This window comes from Pseudochaenichthys georgianus, chromosome 5, assembly GCF_902827115.2.
Source record: "Pseudochaenichthys georgianus chromosome 5, fPseGeo1.2, whole genome shotgun sequence".
In the NCBI taxonomy this organism is placed as follows: Eukaryota; Metazoa; Chordata; class Actinopteri; order Perciformes; family Channichthyidae; genus Pseudochaenichthys; species Pseudochaenichthys georgianus.
The window spans coordinates 22,707,885-22,727,355 of NC_047507.1; the positions used below are offsets into that span (position 1 = coordinate 22,707,885).

A 19,471-nucleotide genomic window follows, 5' to 3' on the forward strand; every position below is an offset into this window, starting at 1 on the left:
CTGAGCTCCCACGGACGCAGTGAAATCATACATCTGCGGGGGTCGCTAATACATTACCAACAACCATTATTTTTAATCACAAATAATGCATGTGTCAATGTAATGAGTTTTATTTACGCTAACGAGGTAACTAGGCTAAAAGAAAAACATGTTTTCCAAAAGAACAACACATCTCTTGAATAACAATATGCCTTCACTGCACCTCCAAGATACGCAATACATTATTGCACAATCTATGCCTGTGAGCGTGCTGCGCAAGCCGAGATGATGTGTGTGTGCGTAGTTGAACCTTTTCATATTTAAGTTTGTAGCAAGTAGAGGGCTGCTGGCAGGCCCGGACTGGCCATCGGGAGGACCGGGAGGTTTCCCGATGGCCTGGCGATCTTTTTTTTTTTTTTAATGTAGGGTATTGTGAACGCAACGCTGTGCAAATGTGGGTTTGCACTGTCTGTCTATGATGTGGCATCTGTTTCATATGTCTCTTTATTTCCCCCTCAAATACACCAGATTGATGCATTTAACTCCAAAATAAAAAAAATATGTTCACATGGATAGGTTCCGAAATACATTTGCACATTTTTTAAGATAGTGTTAGTTTCAAAGACCCCATAGAGCTCAGTTTATAACTCGAACTCTGGGTCTAAGGTTAGTGTATTTTGCTCCGCTCAACGGTCCGTCACAGCGGGGGAGCTGTGATAATGCAGAGCTGCGTGTTCTCCGTCAGCAGCAGCTGATCTGCTCTCTGATCTCTGATCTCTCTCTCGCGTCTGGTTATACTTCACTCGCGTTTGTGTCAAAATCTATCAGATTTAGACAATTCTAGTTAATTATATGACTACCTGCTTTCTTATCAAAGGAACTAAACAATAAGCGTTGCTTGGCAACGGTGTGGCCGCAAAGTATAGCGCAGCATTATGCATATGTTGAGGGGTCAAAATAAAATCCCATGCTCATAAAACGCTTTTCTCTTCATTCTGCACGCCCCAAAATAAATAAATAAATATACCAAATTTAGGAAAAGTAACAAAGTTTGAGCAGTGTGGGTTTTATATTAACAGAGTTACATAGGCCTATTTCAAAACGCGAAGTGTAATAACTGCAGTTTGCTTCCCTGTCACTGAGAATGACAAAGATCCTCAGTGAAGCATAAGCCCATGTTTCTCACTAAATTGTAAGTACAACTTATTAAAAAGATTAGTTCAATGCAACTAATGTCGTCTTAGTGTTATTGCATGATGTTAAAATTGGTTTACCATGAATTTAGTGATGGATTGTAAACGTTTGAAATGTAGCATTTAAGTGTTTCTGAGTTACAATGTTGTTGTTTTAATAAATCAGACTGATGGTGCAAGGCTGTACTGTACCTCTCCCTAACAAATATTTTGTGCGCTGCTTGGCTGAATTTCTTTTTCAAAGGGGGTATTATTGAAAAAAGTTTGAGAACCACTGTACTAACCCATCATCTAAGGGTGGTTTTCACTATAAGTAAAACATATTTTTTTGGACGGACACTATGTTCAATCTGAATTTTCTTTAAAATAAAAAACATCTATATTGATTCTGACTTTTCTACATCCAACTCACAGGTATCATTACTTTGAGAAAAAAGACTATTAATTTCCCCCTTTTAGAAGTGTAGTTAGCCTGGAAAACAGGCTCGGGGCATAACAGGTTAAGAAAAGTGTCATGAGAGATACTTTTTCATTACAAAAAAAGTTAAAAAAAGACGAGATGACATTTTCTGGATTTGTGCGTCTTCAGAAGAAATGTACCATTGTGTATTTTAGTAAAAAACTACAGGGTAGGACACATCTATGTAAAAACTATGGAGCTACGAAAAGCAAGACAAATCCTTTATCATTTTCGATGTCCCTCCCCCTAACGGCCATCCCGGGGATCCGTACACAACACATACAAAACGGAGACAGTTCATAAAGTGTGATTTGTTTATGGAGAAACATTGGTAAAAATAAAAGGTCGCAACTGTTACGTCATGTGTCTCGCGAAGCTGCACTACTTTCACTTTCATTTATCAGGAAGAAGAAGAAGCAGCGTTTAACGTACCAGGTCAAGGTACGTCTTATGTGTCATATATTTGTGTTTAACGTGTTATTTGTATGTTCAAAAAGTAGACATAATGTCCGTGACATAACATAACATAACGTATGTAGGAAATACGGAAAATCATAAATGTAAGGCCAAATGATAGCCCTAAGAAAGTTAGACTGTATAAAGGTCGTAACTGAAAGTGGAGTCTAGATATTCGTGTAAACATGATGTTAACATGACAATTGGCATGTTTTCATGAAAATACAACGAATACAAATCTTCTATGGAAGTATGCAGATAAAGTGCTGAAATCTATGAGAGGCAGATCTGCTCTGTATTAAGGGAGAAGCAACGGGAGAAGACAAACAAATGAACCAGAGGACATGGACGTGAATGCACTTGTTGAACAATAAAAACCAGTATGAAAGACAGCTGTTGAGAGAATTCAGTATAGCTACTATTAAAGCGTGATTATTTGAAAATACTGTTTTCTGCTTAATCTTGTTTTTGTTTCAAAGGAATTGTTTCCAAATTTACTTTTTTTTTTTAAATGTGTAGGTTGAATACAGTGACGGGAGTTATATCCAGCAGACTTCCCTCTCAACAACAACAACAACAACAACAACTGATACGTCCACTAAGGTGTGTGTGTGTGTGTGTGTGTGTGTGTGTGTGTGTGTGTGTGTGTCTCTGTTTTTACAAAGTCATTTACACATAACTTTATCCAGCCTTGTGCTATGTTTGATTTTTAATAATGGAGTGGAGTGTGGAAAGAGTGGCTGTAGGTGCCATGAAACGTACAAAGTAATGAATTTTGTTTTAATACACATTCGTTTTATATTTGGGTAATGGTTTGAAAAAGACATTTGTTTGATCGCAATGGGTTGGTTGCTCTGGGTCACATGGACTCAGCCTCTCTATGTTTGTTTCCTGCTGTCGCAAGTGGCATTGAAACATTACTTCTAATATCATATTATAGATAACATACAATAGAAAACTTGCAAAACCAAAGTATGACAACATTATTTTTCATTATTTATAATGTTCAATAGCATGAAGGATTTTGTGTGATCTTGCTTTATAATATGGTGACATGAACTTTAACATGTTTCTTAGGCTCTCATGGCTTCATCACGGGACAAAGATGGCGTTCAAGCCATTCTCTCGTTTAAGTGGTTAGAAGATGTTCCACTGCAGAAATGTCAGCACAACCTGCAGAAAGTTCTGCAGACTTGGTCCAACACCAACAACCTCAATGCAGATTGCAAAGTTTTAAAAGTCTCAGAAGATGGTAGAGTTGAGATACGTCTTACACCAGCTTCAGGTAGTACGAGTATATTTGACTGTTACATCAGACCTATATTACTCACATTTTGTATTTTCTAATGCAATGTTCTCGTCTTCTCTTCATTTCAAAGGCAAACCCATTCCTGCGAGTGAGGTTCAGAAACTTAGTGGACAAGCACTGCAGGGGAAAGATGGGAACACAGTCACAATACTGTCTGTTACTCTGACACCGCCACAGCTTGAGACACAACAACCATGAACGAACCTTCCTCCTTCACTAGATGTAGTATGTACTGTGTAGTTAATCAGTCTGAATGAAATGCATTGAGAGTCAGAGAGGAGCTGAAGGCTAAAGGCATCGAGTGAAGTCTTCCAATGCGAAGTTACGGAGGAGAGTTATTTTCTCACTAAAATAATAATTATGTAAAACAATCATTACTTTAATGCTCTTACTGTTGTATTGCATGCCGGCTTTTCCAACCCAGTCTCATACAAAAACGTGTAATAACTACGTTGGTCCACAACGTAGGACGTAGTATTTCTACAAAAACGCCTCTGAAATTGTAAGATCCCTATGTTTTTTTTCACCATTCATTCCAATGGCTGGCGTCTATGTCACGTGATCTTCAAATTTCTCCCTGCAGAAAAAAAAACATGGCCGAACTTCGTTTTATTCTCGGTGTAAAATGCCTATTTTAAAGTTAGTTTGGCCATTAAAATGCGTTTTGATGTCATTTGATGCGAGAAATATGAGTTGTTATTTCAGATTATGTGTGCAGTGGATGTACATGATCTTTAGTTTGCTAGTTATTACGAAGATTACTTCAGGAAATTGTGTCGATACAACGTTTTCATTGTTACCAAGGTGGTTGCTAGGGACGCTGCTATCGATATTATTTCTGTTATGTTGTGTAACAGTTTAATGGTGTAATCTTTATTGCTACCCCCTTCCCCGTCAATGTATAGTGTTGGTCCACAGCGCAAACATATTAGTTTAACAAAATCCGCATCTAAAATTGTGGCATAGATATGTTATTTTCCCCTGTGCAATTCCAGTCTCACATCTCACATCACATCGTCATTAACAAATACCGGAAACAGACCGAAAACACTTTATTCCGAGTGTGCTTGCTTTTCTCTTTGAAAGTCATCACATAACGGCATTGTAATACACGGTTCGGCTGCATTACATATTACATATCTGCCGTAGTTCTCTATTTATAGAGCCCTGATGAGAAGACTTCTAGACAAACATGAGGAACTGCCACCAACACTGAAAACGTGACGTGGATCATAGATATATCAGCCATTAAACAACATCTTACATTTCTTTTCACACAATACGTCTCCTTGCAGTATCAACACTAATTCGGCTGACTTTTATATTTGATCCAATTGGTAGATAGGCTGTATTTACACCATAAAGGTGCACAGCTGATATAAAGGGACACCTAGTGGTTAAAGCATGTTATTGAATTTCATTATTTTTATTATTAGATATTAATAGGATCCATATAAAGTATATTCATTACTCGTTATTCTCTACTAATAGTTCATTAAAGACTGTATATAATGACTATTTTGCACATCCCTTTCAAGATTTTCTAAGGTTTATTGACATATCATATACACAAACGGTGTAGTTATGCAATGAATGAAAAACTTTGTGTATACCTCCAGCAATGTTAACTATGTTGAAGCACTTATTTTAACTGATATTATACATATGTATTATACTCTTATATAAGATGTATGTAAATAGTATAAGAAATGTGCAGAATACGACAGTTTAATGGTGGAGGTACACACATATTGATAGTCTTGTAATGCACTGTTGAGGAACCTGCGACCAAAGTTGTTCATCTCCGGCCTTGTCAGGTATTGAACAATCATTAATAGCAGCATCCCTAGCAACCACCTTGGTGACAATGAAAACGTTGTAGACACAATTTCCTGAAGTAATCTTCGTAATAACCATAGACTGTAGGTAATAACTAGCAAACTAAAGATCAACAACTCATATTTCTCGCATCAAATGACATCAAAACGCATTTTAATGGCCAAACTAACTTTAAAATAGGCATTTTACACCGAGAATAAAACGAAGTTCGGTCATGTTTTTTTTTATGCAGGGAGAAATTTGAAGATCACGTGACATAGCCATTGGAATGAATGGTGAAAAAAAAAACGTAGGGATCTTACAATTTCAGAGGCGTTTTTGTAGAAATACTACGTCCTACGTTGTGGACCAACGTAGTTATTACACGTTTTTTTGTGAGACTGGGTTGGCTTTTCTTCTCTTGTTATTCTTTTAATTATCAGTAAGGGTTGCTTTGAGTTTATAGTTTATCAATATGTATCATCTTCACATATATAGTATAACTTTCTTTGATGAAGGATATCCTACATTTTTGGAAAAACAATTCGAACATGGATGTCGAATAAAACGAGTGGTGTCATCATTAGTTAAAAGCTTAAATAAAAAGGTGAGTTTTAAGAAGTGATTTAAACTATATCACTGATTCTGCCAGCCTCAGATACTCAAGTAATTCTTAAACAGGCAGGTAGCCAGTGAAGAGAGATAAACAGGGTGATTTGATCTAGCCTTTTGGTATTTGTAAAAGTCTTGCATTTCGCACAAGTCTAAGTCAAGATATAGATTTTTGGCCTAACAGTAATCGAGACGAGAACAGATACTATCGTGGATGACTGTCTCCAAATCAGACCGGGATATGAAGGACTGCATTTTTTTTTAAATGATACGTAACTAATAAAAACATGATTGAATAACTTTTGTAATTGCAGGTTTTATCTTTGAGGAGAGGGAGCTGAGATGAATTAGCGGAGACGGGTTGGTTTAGGATGGCCAGAAATTAGTACTTCTGATTTCTGTCATTTAACTGGAGAAGGTTATGAGCCATCCAGCACTTTATTTCTTCTATCACTGCAGTACATCATTTGTGCATCATCAGCATAGCAGTGATATACAATATTGTGTTTTTGTATGATATGCCCTAGTGGCAGCATGTAGATGGAAAATAATAATGTCCCAAGAATAAAAACCTAATTATTACCTTAACTAGTATAAGAATGACATTGGCATATATAAATCAAACTGTCTACAGTACATATCATTAATTTACAATTTCCCAAATAAATGATTAAACCAACCCACACTGTCTCATCAAAGCATTCTTTAATATATCAGTATGTTGTGAAAACAAAAACCCAATTGCTTGTTTTCTGTACAATTTTTTAACTTTTATTTATAACAATATCTGTTATTTAGTTTGTAAAGTACTCCAACAAAAATTAAACATTATTCTCTTTCCAGAAGAAAGTCTGAGCCTCCATGCATTGTGTACTATAAAAGCTATGTGTCATTTCTCATTAAAAAAACAAACAAGGACTAATCAAAAACATTCTGAAAATGCATGTATGATTTTGCAAAAATGTTCTTTAGGTAAAATGATTGTACTTCTCTCTATTAAAGGCAAAACATATACAACAGCATAACATATCGCTTGCTGACAGGTAAGCAAAGTAAAAGGTTGTTATTGTAGTTACATTAAAGATTGATGTTAATTTCCACATGCATAAAGATATGGCTGACACATCTCTGACAGAAAGCAGCATTTTGAGACAGGCTGAGCGTAAGGACGTGTCAGAGAGACCAGAATGGTAGCATTAGCAGCAGCCGGGCACAGAGGAGTGAGAGATTAGAAAGACCAAATGAACACAATGCACTTAAAACTGAGTCATTACAAAAGCTGTGAACCTACAGACCTTGATCCTCTAAAGGTAAAAAGATAAATCAACTAGCCAGATTGATGTCATCTAGTCTTTACACCAAAGAAAAAATGGACTGGAGAAATAAAAAGACAAACAAGACCCATCTCGATTTTACCATAATTGCAGACTCCCTTTCCTTTTAAAGGAAGAGCCTTGTGACACAACTAAATGGTGCAGAAATGACACAGTCCATCAGTCTTGTTTCTGCTAAGGCCCCCCTGTCATAAGCACAGCAAACTGCCCACCCAAGAAGGCCTTCATTCATACCACCCCTTTACATCTGTAATCTCCACCCACCGTTGTCTGGAATGTTCAAACCATTACCAACTTCCTCACTGTCCATCTCCATAAGCACACACCAAACGCCTCTCGATCTCGCGCTAGAGCAACACATGAGCTCCAGCTGTCATAAAATGTGATAAAAACTAACTGTTTTACATCTTAAAGCCAACAGTATACGCTATACCGTAGCATATGGATTCTGTGCAAGGAAGAACACAATCATTTCATGGACATTGTTCTCAGAGAAGAAAATATGTGGAAACACTGTAGTTGCCATCTGGTATTGACATTTGACATGTGCTATACACAAACGGTGCGATCACAAATCTGTCTCACACAATCTTGCTAAAAAACTCTAGCAAGACAACATATGTACCGATGTAGAGAACTTTGAGTTTTGCCTTTCCCACTCAAAGTCAACACAAACAACAAACAGTTGGCACTGGTGACATGGAACAATGTTTTTTCTTTTCTATACAATTCATACAAAAATAAAAAATTAAAATTGCTCCAATGATAGCATCTTTTCTTTTGATTTTCTTGTTTCCATTTCATTTTGCACAGAGGTAGTGGCTATTTAGGTAAAGGGTAAGGGACAAAGTGTAAATTAAAAATCTCTCATAGAAAATGTTATTCATTTTTGACCAGAGGAATCTCAAAAGAACAAAATATAATACTGCAATCACATACAAAAGTAGTCCTTCATTTTTGTACATTGTATACAGTGTTCACACTTTTTGTCAATTTTCTCTCACACTTTTTATCGATTTTTTTGTTTTGTTTTGTTTTTCTTTAAAAGGTAAGAAGAAGGGTTTGTTTGGAATAGCGTGATCCAGGCCAATGGACAGTTTATGTCAGGGGGTCCACAAGGGGCTCCTCATCTCCACGTGATAGCAACTCCTTCTTCTCGTCTGTGCTGGCCAGAGAGTTGCGGCTGTTGTGTGCTCCCATGTACAGAGTGGCATATACTGGGTTTGTGAAGTTGGTGGGCTGGAAAAAGGCAAAACATCATGCATTAGATATTATAAATAGAGACTACAACATATGCATATAAATACATGTGTGTGGTATTTCTCTCTACCTTGTCTGGGTCCAGCGTGAAGTCTGCGTCTAGCAGCTCCCCAGCATCGTCTTCTGGCTCGCCCTCGTAGATCTTATAGGCGGGGTTTCCAATTTCAACATTCATTGCTCCGTTTGTCATCCTTTGGTGCTGGAAGCCCTTAGCCCTACGCAAAATATTAAAAGCACAGTCATATATCTTTTCTTATTGAAGGTTTTTAAAGCCTTAACAGTGCAAGCGGGGGAACAGCCACATAATAAGGGGAGGGACGAGGCATCACATGACTCCCACCACCATCCAGGCTGAGGGAACTAAGCCACAGCACAGGCGCCGACACAAACTCAGCATTCATGTAGCCCATGACAGATCCAGACTCAGAGGACCTGGATACAGGATTGTTTATGTACACACTATTTTTAGGACCACAATAGATCCCCCAAAGTATGCTACGAATACCGGCATTATCTTTGGTCTCTAACTGTAAGTACATGCTAGATTCACATTTTCCAATCCGAGCTTTATAGAATGCTGACACACTGTCCAGCTCTCAATATGAGAGACAAAACCACAATACAAACCACAGCACAGTACAGTAAGTACAATATGGCAAAATATGATGGACAACAGTATGACAGATCTACAGCACTGGCTAGTGCATGGACAGATCTATTCAATGCATCTTTTCAATAGATCTGACATTGAGCCAGTCTGAAGAGGGCATTCAAAAGGAGATACTGTAGGAGAGGGATGAACTACAGCTCCCATTCACATCTGAGAGAATGGCACAACATCTACCACAGGACCAGACACTGCACAGCAAACCAAGATGTATGAGTACAAGAGAGGCAGAGAGAGAGAGAGAGAGCTTCAGGATGCAGCAGAACTGAATGAGGAAATGGAAGGAAAGTGAAACCCTGGCAACCGTTACCGCAAGCGTCTGGAGCCGGTTTTGCTGAGCCGACTAGACCTGAGGAGCAGAGGAGATGCCATTACAGAGAGGAGAGGGAGAGGGCAGACCAAAGAAGGGAGAGAAAGGAAGAACGAGATAATTTAAAGGCAAAAAGAGGTTTCTACTGTCTCTTCTTTTGAATGAAAACGTTACTCACCCTCTCATCCTTCTTCTATACCAGAACAACGTTCCTGCAGCCAGCAGAACCAGTAGCAACAGCAGCAGCACGGGTATCACTATGGAGGCTGTGCCTACAAACACAAACAAACAAACATAAGAACCGTGCATTGAGGATGTTATCTCATTCCGTGAAATTATATTAATGATGTCAAGGGAGTGTATACGTACGTCCACCTGAACCTGAGGAACTGTCACTGCTGGATATGGACTCACAGCGATGCCCCGCCCACCCAGGTGAACATCTACACACACAAACACACACTCAAAGTGAGATATGCATGCATGCAATCATACATTGGATATTTTCACAATCAATTAATGACATTTATGAGTGAAAACGCCGCTCCTCACCTGCACTCTGGTAGGCGTGTGATGGTGTTTATAGAGCACTGTCCATTAGCACAGTACTCATTTGTATCACATGTGTAACAGCTGGGCTGGACTCTTCCATCTGTGCAGCTGAAGAAGACAGACACACATTGTGAGTAGCAATGAAGAAGAACTAGACAGCTTTGCACATGTAGGTTTGTTTGTGTGCGTGTCTGTTTGTGTTGAGTAGAGAATGTGTATTACCGGCACGTGAAGTCTCCTGTAGATGTAAACCCGTTGCTGGGGATACAATCACCGTCGCGACAATAGTGACACCTGTCCACCTCACATGTGCTGCCACTGTACTGAGGCAGACAGCGGCACAGTTTGGAGCCACTTTCACTCTGAAGACATGTGCCTTTGTTCAGGCAGTGGCCCTCACAGCTTCCTGCTCACACACACACACACACGCAAACATGTAAGTGCAATGCCAAGCAGCCACATGATAATCCATTAGAGCGACTCCATTTGCATCAAAAGTATTTGAACATTGTTAAACTTGCATGTCTGCTAGATAGTAGGAGCACTCACTGTACTGGCACTGGTCACCCAGGAAGTCAGTTGGGCAGCTGCAGGTCGGCTGGTTTCCGGCACTAACTGTACAGTTGCCTCCATTGTTGCAGTAATCCCTACAGGTGTGCAGGTTACAGTTTGGCCCTGTAAAGCCTTTCAGGCACCGACAGGTAGGAGAACCTGAGGAAGCAAAGTATTGTTACACTACCGTGCCAACAGAGACATAACACCTACAAAGCCCTATTTTAGCCTATATTATTTTTATTTACGATGCACAAAAAAAAAATAGATAACATAATATGGCAAAACCAGATTGCAATGTCAATATCTTACCTGTTGGGGAAGGTGTGCATGTGCCTCCATTCTTGCAGAAGTCGCTGCACTGGTCTATCTCACATCTTTCTCCTCCATAGTTAGGCTGGCAGCGACATTTGGGCTGCTTGTGGGCATTCAGGGTACAGCTGCCACCGTTCAGACACTGGACCAAGCAGGGGCCACTGGGAGGAGCTGCATGGGTGATGTTTTTCAGTCATACAGAATGAGTTCAGATCCCAGTGTGTGTATACGTTTGTATTTGGGAGTGTGTGTTTACTTACAGATAGGAGACAGGGTGGGAGTGGGCAGCTCCACACATGTGCCGTTGTCCAGCGTGCGTCCGTTGGGACAGATGCAGACTGGTCCGCTGGGGCTCAACAGACACAGCCATTCACATTTCTTCCTGTCGCAGGGATTAGGCACTGCCAAAAAGAGAGAACATCTGTATTAAACAACTTACTAACTGCTTTAGTCCTCCTGTCTTCTCTGTCTTTTATTGAGAGTTGCTGATGTAAAGGGTTGTGTCTTTTTCCACTCACCCTCAGGTTGCTTGTAGCGGTGGTACAAAGCTATATCTGTGGCGTGGTTCATTCCAGTTGTCAGGTTCTCAATGGGGCCTTTGCCAAACTTATTCACTCTGAAGACGTAGTTGTTGCTGTAGGTGACGCCATAGATGTAGTCCTCAAAGATATCGATGCTGAAGGGGTGATGGAGCACTGTGAAGGAACAGAGGAGACATGTTATGGAAGATTCACAGACAGCATACCTGCTAAAATGTCCATTCTTGCATTTTCATCCCAAATGGAAAATGCAACTGACACATGGATACAAAAACACAATTGGTATGGATTACAGAATGTGCCACTCAACTGTTCTTATTGCCGTTCACAGCCACAACCACATCGCTGCCATTCAGCCTCACACTGCAGATCAACGAGAGTTTAGCATCAGCCCAGAACAGACGTTCGTTGAAGTAGTCCACCGCTAGACCTTTAAGATAAGAGAGAGTAGTATAATAAAAAACAGAAAGATTAGAATTGAAACATATGTACACTTTGCATTTAGTATAAAACTAAATAGTATACATTAGATGAGGGCGACTGTGGCTGCGAGGGAGTGTGGTCGTCTTTCCACCAGAAGGTTGTGTGTTCGATCCCAGCCCGTGCAGCCAACATGTCGATGTATCCTTGGGCAAGATACTTAACCCTGAGTTGCTCCCGATGGCCAACGGTGTGTGAATGTTAGGTCCTAGAGCAAGTGGTACTGCTCTGTATGAATGGGTGTGAATGGGTGAATGACATGTAGTATGTAAAAGCGCTTTGAGGGGTCGTAAAGACTGGATAAAGCGCTATATAAGTACAGTCCATTTACCATTTACCATTAGATCAGTGCTTCTCAAAGTGTGGTCCGCGGACCACTGGTGGTCCGTGAGCGCCCCCTAGTGGTCCGTGAGTATATTGGTCACATTTGAAATTAATTAATTAATTTAAGTTTTCCGCACTCTCGCGGGAATATCTCCGCAATGCAGCGAGTTTAAGTTTCACTTTCGATTGCATGATATAGCCCAGATAAACACCTTCATCACACATGTGGCCACTTGTTTGTACCATTTTCAGGCGATTTGTAAAAAACGATGTGTTTTTAGATATTTGTGGAGTTAGGTGGTCCGCGAGTGTGTCCTTGGTATGAAAAAGTTTGAGAAACACTGCATTAGATAATTCATCCTCCGCACCCACCATTAAAATACATTTCAGTTAAGCTGGTTTTCCACACAGAGCACTGCCGTTTGCACTGCCTGCATTCCCACTATAAACCAAAGTCTCTGTAGGTATGTATACAAATATTTTTATATTCATTGTTTTATTTTATCATTTTTAAATGATCAATTATATGAGTAGTGTAAAGGAGCTACAACTTTTAATTGAACGCACTAAATCACATTTGTAACCTCGAGTGGAGAATGTGTGTTTGCATGTTTTACCAGTTGGCCACTGGATGTTTTCTTCCACCAGCGTCTCCCTCATTGTTCCGTCCATTGCCGCCGTTTCAATCTTGGGATGATTCCCCCAGTCGGCCCAGTACATTTTCCTAATGAAAGAAATGTGAAAGCTCAATTTATTAGTGCTGTTATCTATTAAATACTTTTGCTTTTGCATTCTCGTTATCCGCTCACCCTCTCTGGGGGTCGACCACAATGGCGTAAGGCTCATCGATCATGCCGGAGATGAGCGTTTTGCGGTGGCGTCCTCCACTTATCTGGGCCACCTCGATGACGTCTCTGCCAGAGTCAGTCCAGTATAAGTTCCCTGCCACCCAGTCCACAGCAATGCCACGGGGCATCTTCAGATCCGGGATCTGACCACCGACACACAGAAACAGTACTCAGAACCTCCATCGTTGGACACACACCTAGGTTCAAGCACATAAATACTGTACACACTCACCTCCACGTTTGTGACCCTCGACTCACTTTGGCGTCGGTTACGGTTGCTATTTGGGGAGGAGGAGGAAGAAGGCAAATCATAGGAGGAAATCCGCCCTGTGTGCCAGTTTGTCCAGTAAATGCAGTTTGACTTGACATGCAGGTCCATGGCATCAATGCGCACGTTGGCATCGCCCTGGAAGACCTGCTCATAGCGCCAGTTTGGCATGGAAGGGTCCAGGCTGCGGATCTCGCTGTCGTCAGCGATGTAGAGCACTTGTCTCGGAGCTGGGAATGCACAAAAAGTCATGTCAGGCCGGGAAAATAACCAACAGATATTGTAGTAGATTGAAGAGATGCGAGAAAAAGCACTGGAATTCAGGGTTTTATGGTATATAGTACATCAACTTGGAAGACGAAGTGTCTATTAGAGGGGGAAGCACTCACCATCAGCCTTGCAGGTGTCATTGATTCTGGCAAAGTGTTTGTGGCAGATACACTTGTGGGAACCCTTAGTGTTGTTGCATATGTGGGAACACACACCAAACTGCTTGCACTCGTTCTTATCTGTGAAACGCCCCAAGGCCACATGAAGCACATTACAACAAGTCGTTTTAAGAGCACATTGCCACCGCAACATGTGATAACACATACATATTTGAAACACGTAGAGTATGTGAAGGAAAACTGTACCTTCACAGCGGTTACGTCCAATGGACTGGAAGCCTGGTTTGCAGGAGCAGAAAGAGTCGGTGCCGTTCACCACGCAATGAGCTTCATCTCCATCTCCACACACTGTCCTGTTACTGCGGCAGTCATTCAGCACCGTGTCTGCAGGCACAGGAACAGGAACAGGTGGTATAAGACAAGACAAGAAGGACAACCACCACTTTATTAAGACATTTATACTGAGACACAACACACCTTTCTTATTGCAGTTGATTTCATCAGAACCGTAGTCCTCGCAGTCATTGAAGTAGTTGCAGCGCAGGACAGAGCTGATGCAGAGACCACTAGAGCACTGGAACTCGTCTTTCTGACACACTGGTCTGGAAGGAGTCGATGCTGGAGGAGTGACAGAGAGGTTAGATCCCAATAAAGGATATATAATCACAGAGCAGTTAGCATACAATGCTTTCCTGAGTTGTTTATTTCACTTTACAGTTTATAGTCTCTTTAAAACATGACATAGAAAAGAATAAACAAACTCACGGCAGTTGACTTCATCGCTGTTGTCCCCACAGTTGTTGACAGTATCACAGCGTTTTGATAAAGGTAGACACACGCGATCATTATGACAGCGGAACTGCCTTCTGGGCGGGCACTGGAATTTAACTAAGGGACAGAAGGGGAAAAACATTAAGAAAGAGAGGGATTGCTTTGAGGAAGGGTATCAACCGGGTCATTTGTTTAAGAACACTGTTGACTGTGAACAGAGATTATTACCACACTCCTCTGGATTCTCATCCGAGTTGTCTCCACAGTCGTCCTCGCCGTCACACTTCCAGCCCAGGGGTTTACAAAGGGTGTTGTTGCACTGGAACTCGTCCAGGGGGCAGTGTCGACCCACTGAAACACGGCGGTGAGAGAACAGGACCGAGGAATGAATAACACAGAACATCCGCTGCTGACACACAAGCATCCAGGAGATACAGCAAGTGTCTTCCTTACCTCCAGTGTCACATTTCTCCTCATCGCTGCCATCCAAACAGTCAACATCAGCATCGCAGCGCCAGCGGATGGCTATGCAATGGCCGTTTTTGCACTGGAACTGATCACTGTCACACTTCACATCACAGCCATTCTGTAACAAACCAAAGCATGATTCTTGTAAGTGCCTTTGGTGTGTCGATGTTCAAAGCAGAATAAAGGAGTAATATGGTTGAGGGATACCTCATCTGAACCGTCAGCACAGTCGTGGTCTCCATCACACTTCCAGCGGCCGGCAATGCAGCGGCCATTTGTGCATGAGAACTCGCTTTCCGAACACTTACGAGGCACTGAGGATAGAGAGAAAGCAGCTTAGAAGACAGAGAGTGAATGATTGAGCAGGAATGGAGAGGAAAGGCGAGTAGCAAAGAGAGGCGTTAGGGAAGGAAAAAGAGGAAGAGAAAGGAGGGAAAAAGCCGAAAAGGAGGCTCTGTCGAGAGTCTGACGTACATGAATATTATAAGGCTGATAATTCATATGACAGTAATAACTCATGGGGTGCAGGTGGGGATGGCGCAACATTCTCTACGCGGTATGTTGTGGAAGAGCTAGAGGAGCAGTAGGGATTGAAAAGGAAGGAAAAGGATCACAGAACGAAAGACAGGCTGGGGGGGGGGGGCACACGAAAGACTGGGTAGCTAAGATTGTGTATGGTTGAGCTGAAACTGTGAAAACACCTACCTCTGGCTCACATCAACAGGCCAGTGTGAAATGCAAAATAGACATGAAATGACGTGAGGTGTGCAAATGGCCACAGAACTTATTAATGCAAAAATGGAAATCAAAGTCTCAACCATGCGTGTAGTCGAGTAATTATAACAGACACACACACAGTGAAAGGTGATACATTGCTAACTAAAACTCATTGCATCTGATATCATGTTATAAATAATTGCTTTCATGCAGACTGTGATGAACTGTGGTTGTGGCTATGTGAGTGAGGAGCAAAGTAAAATACAGAGGGGAACCTACCACACTTGTCTTCATCAGAGTTGTCCCCACAGTCGTTGTCGTAGTCGCATTGCCACCGGCCAGGCACACAGCGGTTGTTTTTACAGCGGAACTGGTATGGCTCACATGTACGCTCATCTGAGCACCAAACAGACATGATTAGTACGAGCATGGCCCTGTAACTGACTTCCTTCCCCCATCGTTCACCCTGTCCTTACCACACTCTTCTTTGGGTTCATCCGAGGCGTCTCCACAGTCATCCTCTCCGTCACACTTCCAGCGGGCCGGGATGCAGCGCCCCGAGTCCTTACAGCGGAACTCATCCACACCACATGTCATCTGAGCTGCAATAGAAATGGTTTAATGGATTAGACACGGTGACACTAGACATGGGAATAAAGGCTTAGTCCCTCTGTTTCTGTTACAGAATTAACAGATAACAAATAGATGAAATGTTATTCTTAAGCTTCAATAATGGCTAACTTAATAATGAATCTCTAAATAATCTTTGTGGCTGTGGTTTCTTATTTTAAACTCAAATAGCACCTGAAATATTCTCTATATTTGAATTGTTTTCTGAAATCAAGAGCCTCCAATCAATATTATCAGTCAGGAAGTATTAGAAGACCGTGTTCTTGCTGTGAAGAGAAGAGAATAGAATACGAGTGGCGGCTTACTGCAGTTGGCGGGCTCATCAGATCCGTCCACGCAGTCGTTGTCCCTGTCACACACCCACACCCGTGGGATACAGCGCTTGGTGATGGCACACTGGAACTGGTTGGGGGCACACGTCACTTCCGCTGCACAACAAATAGAAACTCCCTTAAATACAGAGAAACTGCTACCTCAACACACATTTTCCAAATACAAATGACTGCAATGCTAGTTCTGCAAGTGGCCCCGTGAGGCTGCCATGTGTGTTACATAATAACACGGTTATTTTTCTATTCTTCTTGCAGCCTTGCAGTTAAAGCTGTTACAATTTTAATTTTGACCAGGATGGCTTGGCAGAACACTTCATGTCATCTCCCTCTGTGGAGGATGAATGTGCTCAGAAAATGTCATGGCAATTACATTATGCAACATCATTTGGCCTAAGGGTATTGCTAAAGGAAAGGTCAAAATGGATGTGTTCAGCAATTTCAGTGTTCAGCTATTTATCTGCTCATTAGAATGTTGAGATACAGTATGTATAACTGTGGCCTATGTAGGCAAAAGACAAAAAGTCAAAGAGGTGACTATAAAAAGTAGATTTCCTACAGCGGGGACAATGTTATGTTTAAGCTTCCATTTCTATAGATCACTTTTTGGACCATTATGGATAAACTGACAAACAGACACACTGGACCAAAATCACGATTGGCAGGCATTCCCACCAGCCTGGCAAAAGAATACAAATAACAGAGGCCAAAGGGAAGTAAAAGGACAATGAGACTCACCACAGTCCTTCTCATCCTCTCCCTCTCCACAGTTGTCCTGTCCGTTGCACCGGAAGATGCCCGGGATGCAGCGACTGGGGTGGGTACATTTAAACTGACTTGGCAGGCACACATGGATGTCTGGAAAGAGAGAGACAACAAACCCAAAATGATATGGGTTATTATAGTTAAACACAAGTAAAACAATTATATTATGTAAGTTTATGAAGGTGTGTACCGCAATTGGCCTCATCAGAGTTATCTTGGCAGTCATTGTCCCCGTCACAGATGTAGGCCGGGTTGGTGCAGATGCCCGTCCCACACTGGAACTGGCCCGGTCGGCACTTAAACTCAGCTATGGGCAGAAAACATAGCATATTATTAAGCAGACCAAACAAAACTGCAACAACCACCGCTATCATTGTAGTCATACTGGAATCATCACTCACGGCAGTCTGCAGGCTCGTCTGAGCGGTCCCCGCAGTCATCCTCAGTGTCACACTTCCACCAGAAGGGAATGCACTTGTCATTTTTGCAAACAAACTTGAAGGGACAGAAAAGGAAAAGAAAATGGTTTTCAAGTTATTTATGTTGGAAAAAATGTACTGTAAAGAAATCAGTATAAAAAAAGTGAATAATGAGTTAATACCGGTTAAACCAATAGCCTCTAGCTAAGATAAGACAAGATGGTCCTTTATTAATCCCCGTGGGGAAATTCAGTTGTTTAAACAGCAACAGGGTAAGATTGAAAAACAGGACAGCACAGAAATGATATACAGTTCAGTAACTTTTAAAATAAGAAATTAATAAAATGTGGTCATATATACATATTAAATATATTTACATGTGTGCCGGTAAAGCTAGCTTACCTGACTTGCGGTGCAGTTAGACAAGCACTGTTTGCCATCGGCTGCTAGGTAAAAGTTGGTGGGGCAGGCACACTTGTAGCCCCCTCCAGGTGAGATCAGACACAGGTTACTGCAGCCTCCGTTGTTATCTTGGCAGGGGTGGCCGACCACTAAAGAACAAGCAACGTAGATTCATCAGACAAGACATAGATTAAGATTTACATGTTGTTGTGAATGACGAGCAACTTGGTTTTACCTTCAGGCTGGCGGTACGGGTGGTAAATGTGGACGTCCATCGGTCTGTGTAAGGTGCTGATCAGGACGGTCTTGTTGATTCCCAGAGTTTTATGACATCTGTTGATGGACTTTGTCTCCCAGTCTGTCCAGTAGATGTACTCCTCAAAAAGAGTCATAGCAAAGATGTGGGGAATATCCTGAACTAGAACTACAGAAGCAAAGGTAGAAAGACAAGTACGTTAGTAACAACAACTTTAATATGACACCAACACACTTTAAATTAGTTTATGTGTGTGTTACCTGTGTGTCTGTTGGACCCATCCAGACTGGCAAATGCGATGTAGTCCTCCCGAGCATCAGCCCAGTAGATGCGGTCATTAATAAAGTCCAGTGTGAGGCCATTGGGCCATGTGATCTTATCCTCTATAATGGCACTCCTGTTGGAGCCATCCATCCCGATCCTTCCTATGTGGGGTGTGTCTCCCCAGTCTGACCAGTACAGGTACCTGTCAGGGATACTCTGAATTAGTTTAGGATATTGGTCATTACAAATCAGAATTTAACACCACGTTCCAGACATCTCATGTTTGTTAACTAAAACATTGAATTTCAAACCACTTGCAAAATCGCACAAGTGTTTAAATATACATAATATACATGTACTGTCGCTAACAACTGATTAAGTTGGTTAACTCAGGAGTACATTAATTGATTGTGATAGTTAAGTGCACCAATGAAATACATATTCCCTGCTCACAGAAATCTTTGCTGCTGCTTTTTGACCCAGATCTTTTAAAGTTGTCTCGCTCTTACCCATAGCGCACGTCCACAGCCACAGCGCGGGGCTCTCTCAGGCCGCTGTTGACCAGAACTGTCCGGTACGCTCCGTTCAGCTTTGACACCTCAATTGTGTCCCGTCCCTTATCACACCAGTACAGGTTTCCCCCGACCCAATCCACTGCCAGACCGTCTGGGTTACTTAGCGATGTGCGATGAAGGACCTGACAAATGAGCACGGATTCTTGATTCATTTTCCTTGGTTTTTACAGCACAGTCATGCAAAATGAATGAATTCCTTTTTATATGCTG

General features: G+C 41.5%; 1 protein-coding gene and 1 long non-coding RNA gene across 3 annotated transcripts in view; one reads left to right on the forward strand and one right to left on the reverse strand.

The window, feature by feature from the left end:
• Nucleotides 1-1,965: 1,965 nt before the first annotated feature.
• Nucleotides 1,966-6,506, forward strand: LOC117447065 (uncharacterized). The gene is made up of 4 exons (XR_004552190.2): nt 1,966-2,073; nt 2,608-2,691; nt 3,166-3,373; nt 3,468-6,506. It is a non-coding gene; the product is annotated as an uncharacterized lncRNA (long non-coding RNA).
• Nucleotides 6,507-6,515: 9 nt separating this feature from the next.
• The window catches only part of LOC117446331 (low-density lipoprotein receptor-related protein 1-like), a 119,583-nt gene continuing 106,627 nt past the window's right edge, over nt 6,516-19,471 (reverse strand). Inside the window, exons 59-90 of one of the 2 annotated variants that reach the window (XM_071203148.1) lie at nt 19,196-19,383; nt 18,683-18,888; nt 18,402-18,590; nt 18,167-18,315; nt 17,747-17,840; nt 17,536-17,652; nt 17,319-17,438; nt 16,557-16,679; nt 16,098-16,223; nt 15,901-16,017; nt 15,112-15,218; nt 14,890-15,022; nt 14,665-14,787; nt 14,431-14,553; nt 14,143-14,283; nt 13,912-14,049; nt 13,666-13,785; nt 13,241-13,506; nt 12,970-13,151; nt 12,778-12,884; nt 11,667-11,786; nt 11,336-11,512; nt 11,078-11,218; nt 10,815-10,988; nt 10,500-10,661; nt 10,173-10,356; nt 9,951-10,058; nt 9,768-9,841; nt 9,577-9,670; nt 9,399-9,437; nt 8,492-8,636; nt 6,516-8,400 (exon numbers count right to left, since the gene is read on the reverse strand). In XM_071203148.1, coding sequence (XP_071059249.1) covers nt 8,260-8,400; nt 8,492-8,636; nt 9,399-9,437; nt 9,577-9,670; nt 9,768-9,841; nt 9,951-10,058; nt 10,173-10,356; nt 10,500-10,661; nt 10,815-10,988; nt 11,078-11,218; nt 11,336-11,512; nt 11,667-11,786; nt 12,778-12,884; nt 12,970-13,151; nt 13,241-13,506; nt 13,666-13,785; nt 13,912-14,049; nt 14,143-14,283; nt 14,431-14,553; nt 14,665-14,787; nt 14,890-15,022; nt 15,112-15,218; nt 15,901-16,017; nt 16,098-16,223; nt 16,557-16,679; nt 17,319-17,438; nt 17,536-17,652; nt 17,747-17,840; nt 18,167-18,315; nt 18,402-18,590; nt 18,683-18,888; nt 19,196-19,383 — 4,428 coding nt within the window. In that variant the 3' untranslated portion in view covers nt 6,516-8,259. The remainder of the gene's footprint in view (nt 8,401-8,491; nt 8,637-9,398; nt 9,438-9,576; nt 9,671-9,767; nt 9,842-9,950; nt 10,059-10,172; nt 10,357-10,499; nt 10,662-10,814; nt 10,989-11,077; nt 11,219-11,335; nt 11,513-11,666; nt 11,787-12,777; nt 12,885-12,969; nt 13,152-13,240; nt 13,507-13,665; nt 13,786-13,911; nt 14,050-14,142; nt 14,284-14,430; nt 14,554-14,664; nt 14,788-14,889; nt 15,023-15,111; nt 15,219-15,900; nt 16,018-16,097; nt 16,224-16,556; nt 16,680-17,318; nt 17,439-17,535; nt 17,653-17,746; nt 17,841-18,166; nt 18,316-18,401; nt 18,591-18,682; nt 18,889-19,195; nt 19,384-19,471) is intronic. The other variant, XM_034082491.2, reaches the window with a different exon arrangement.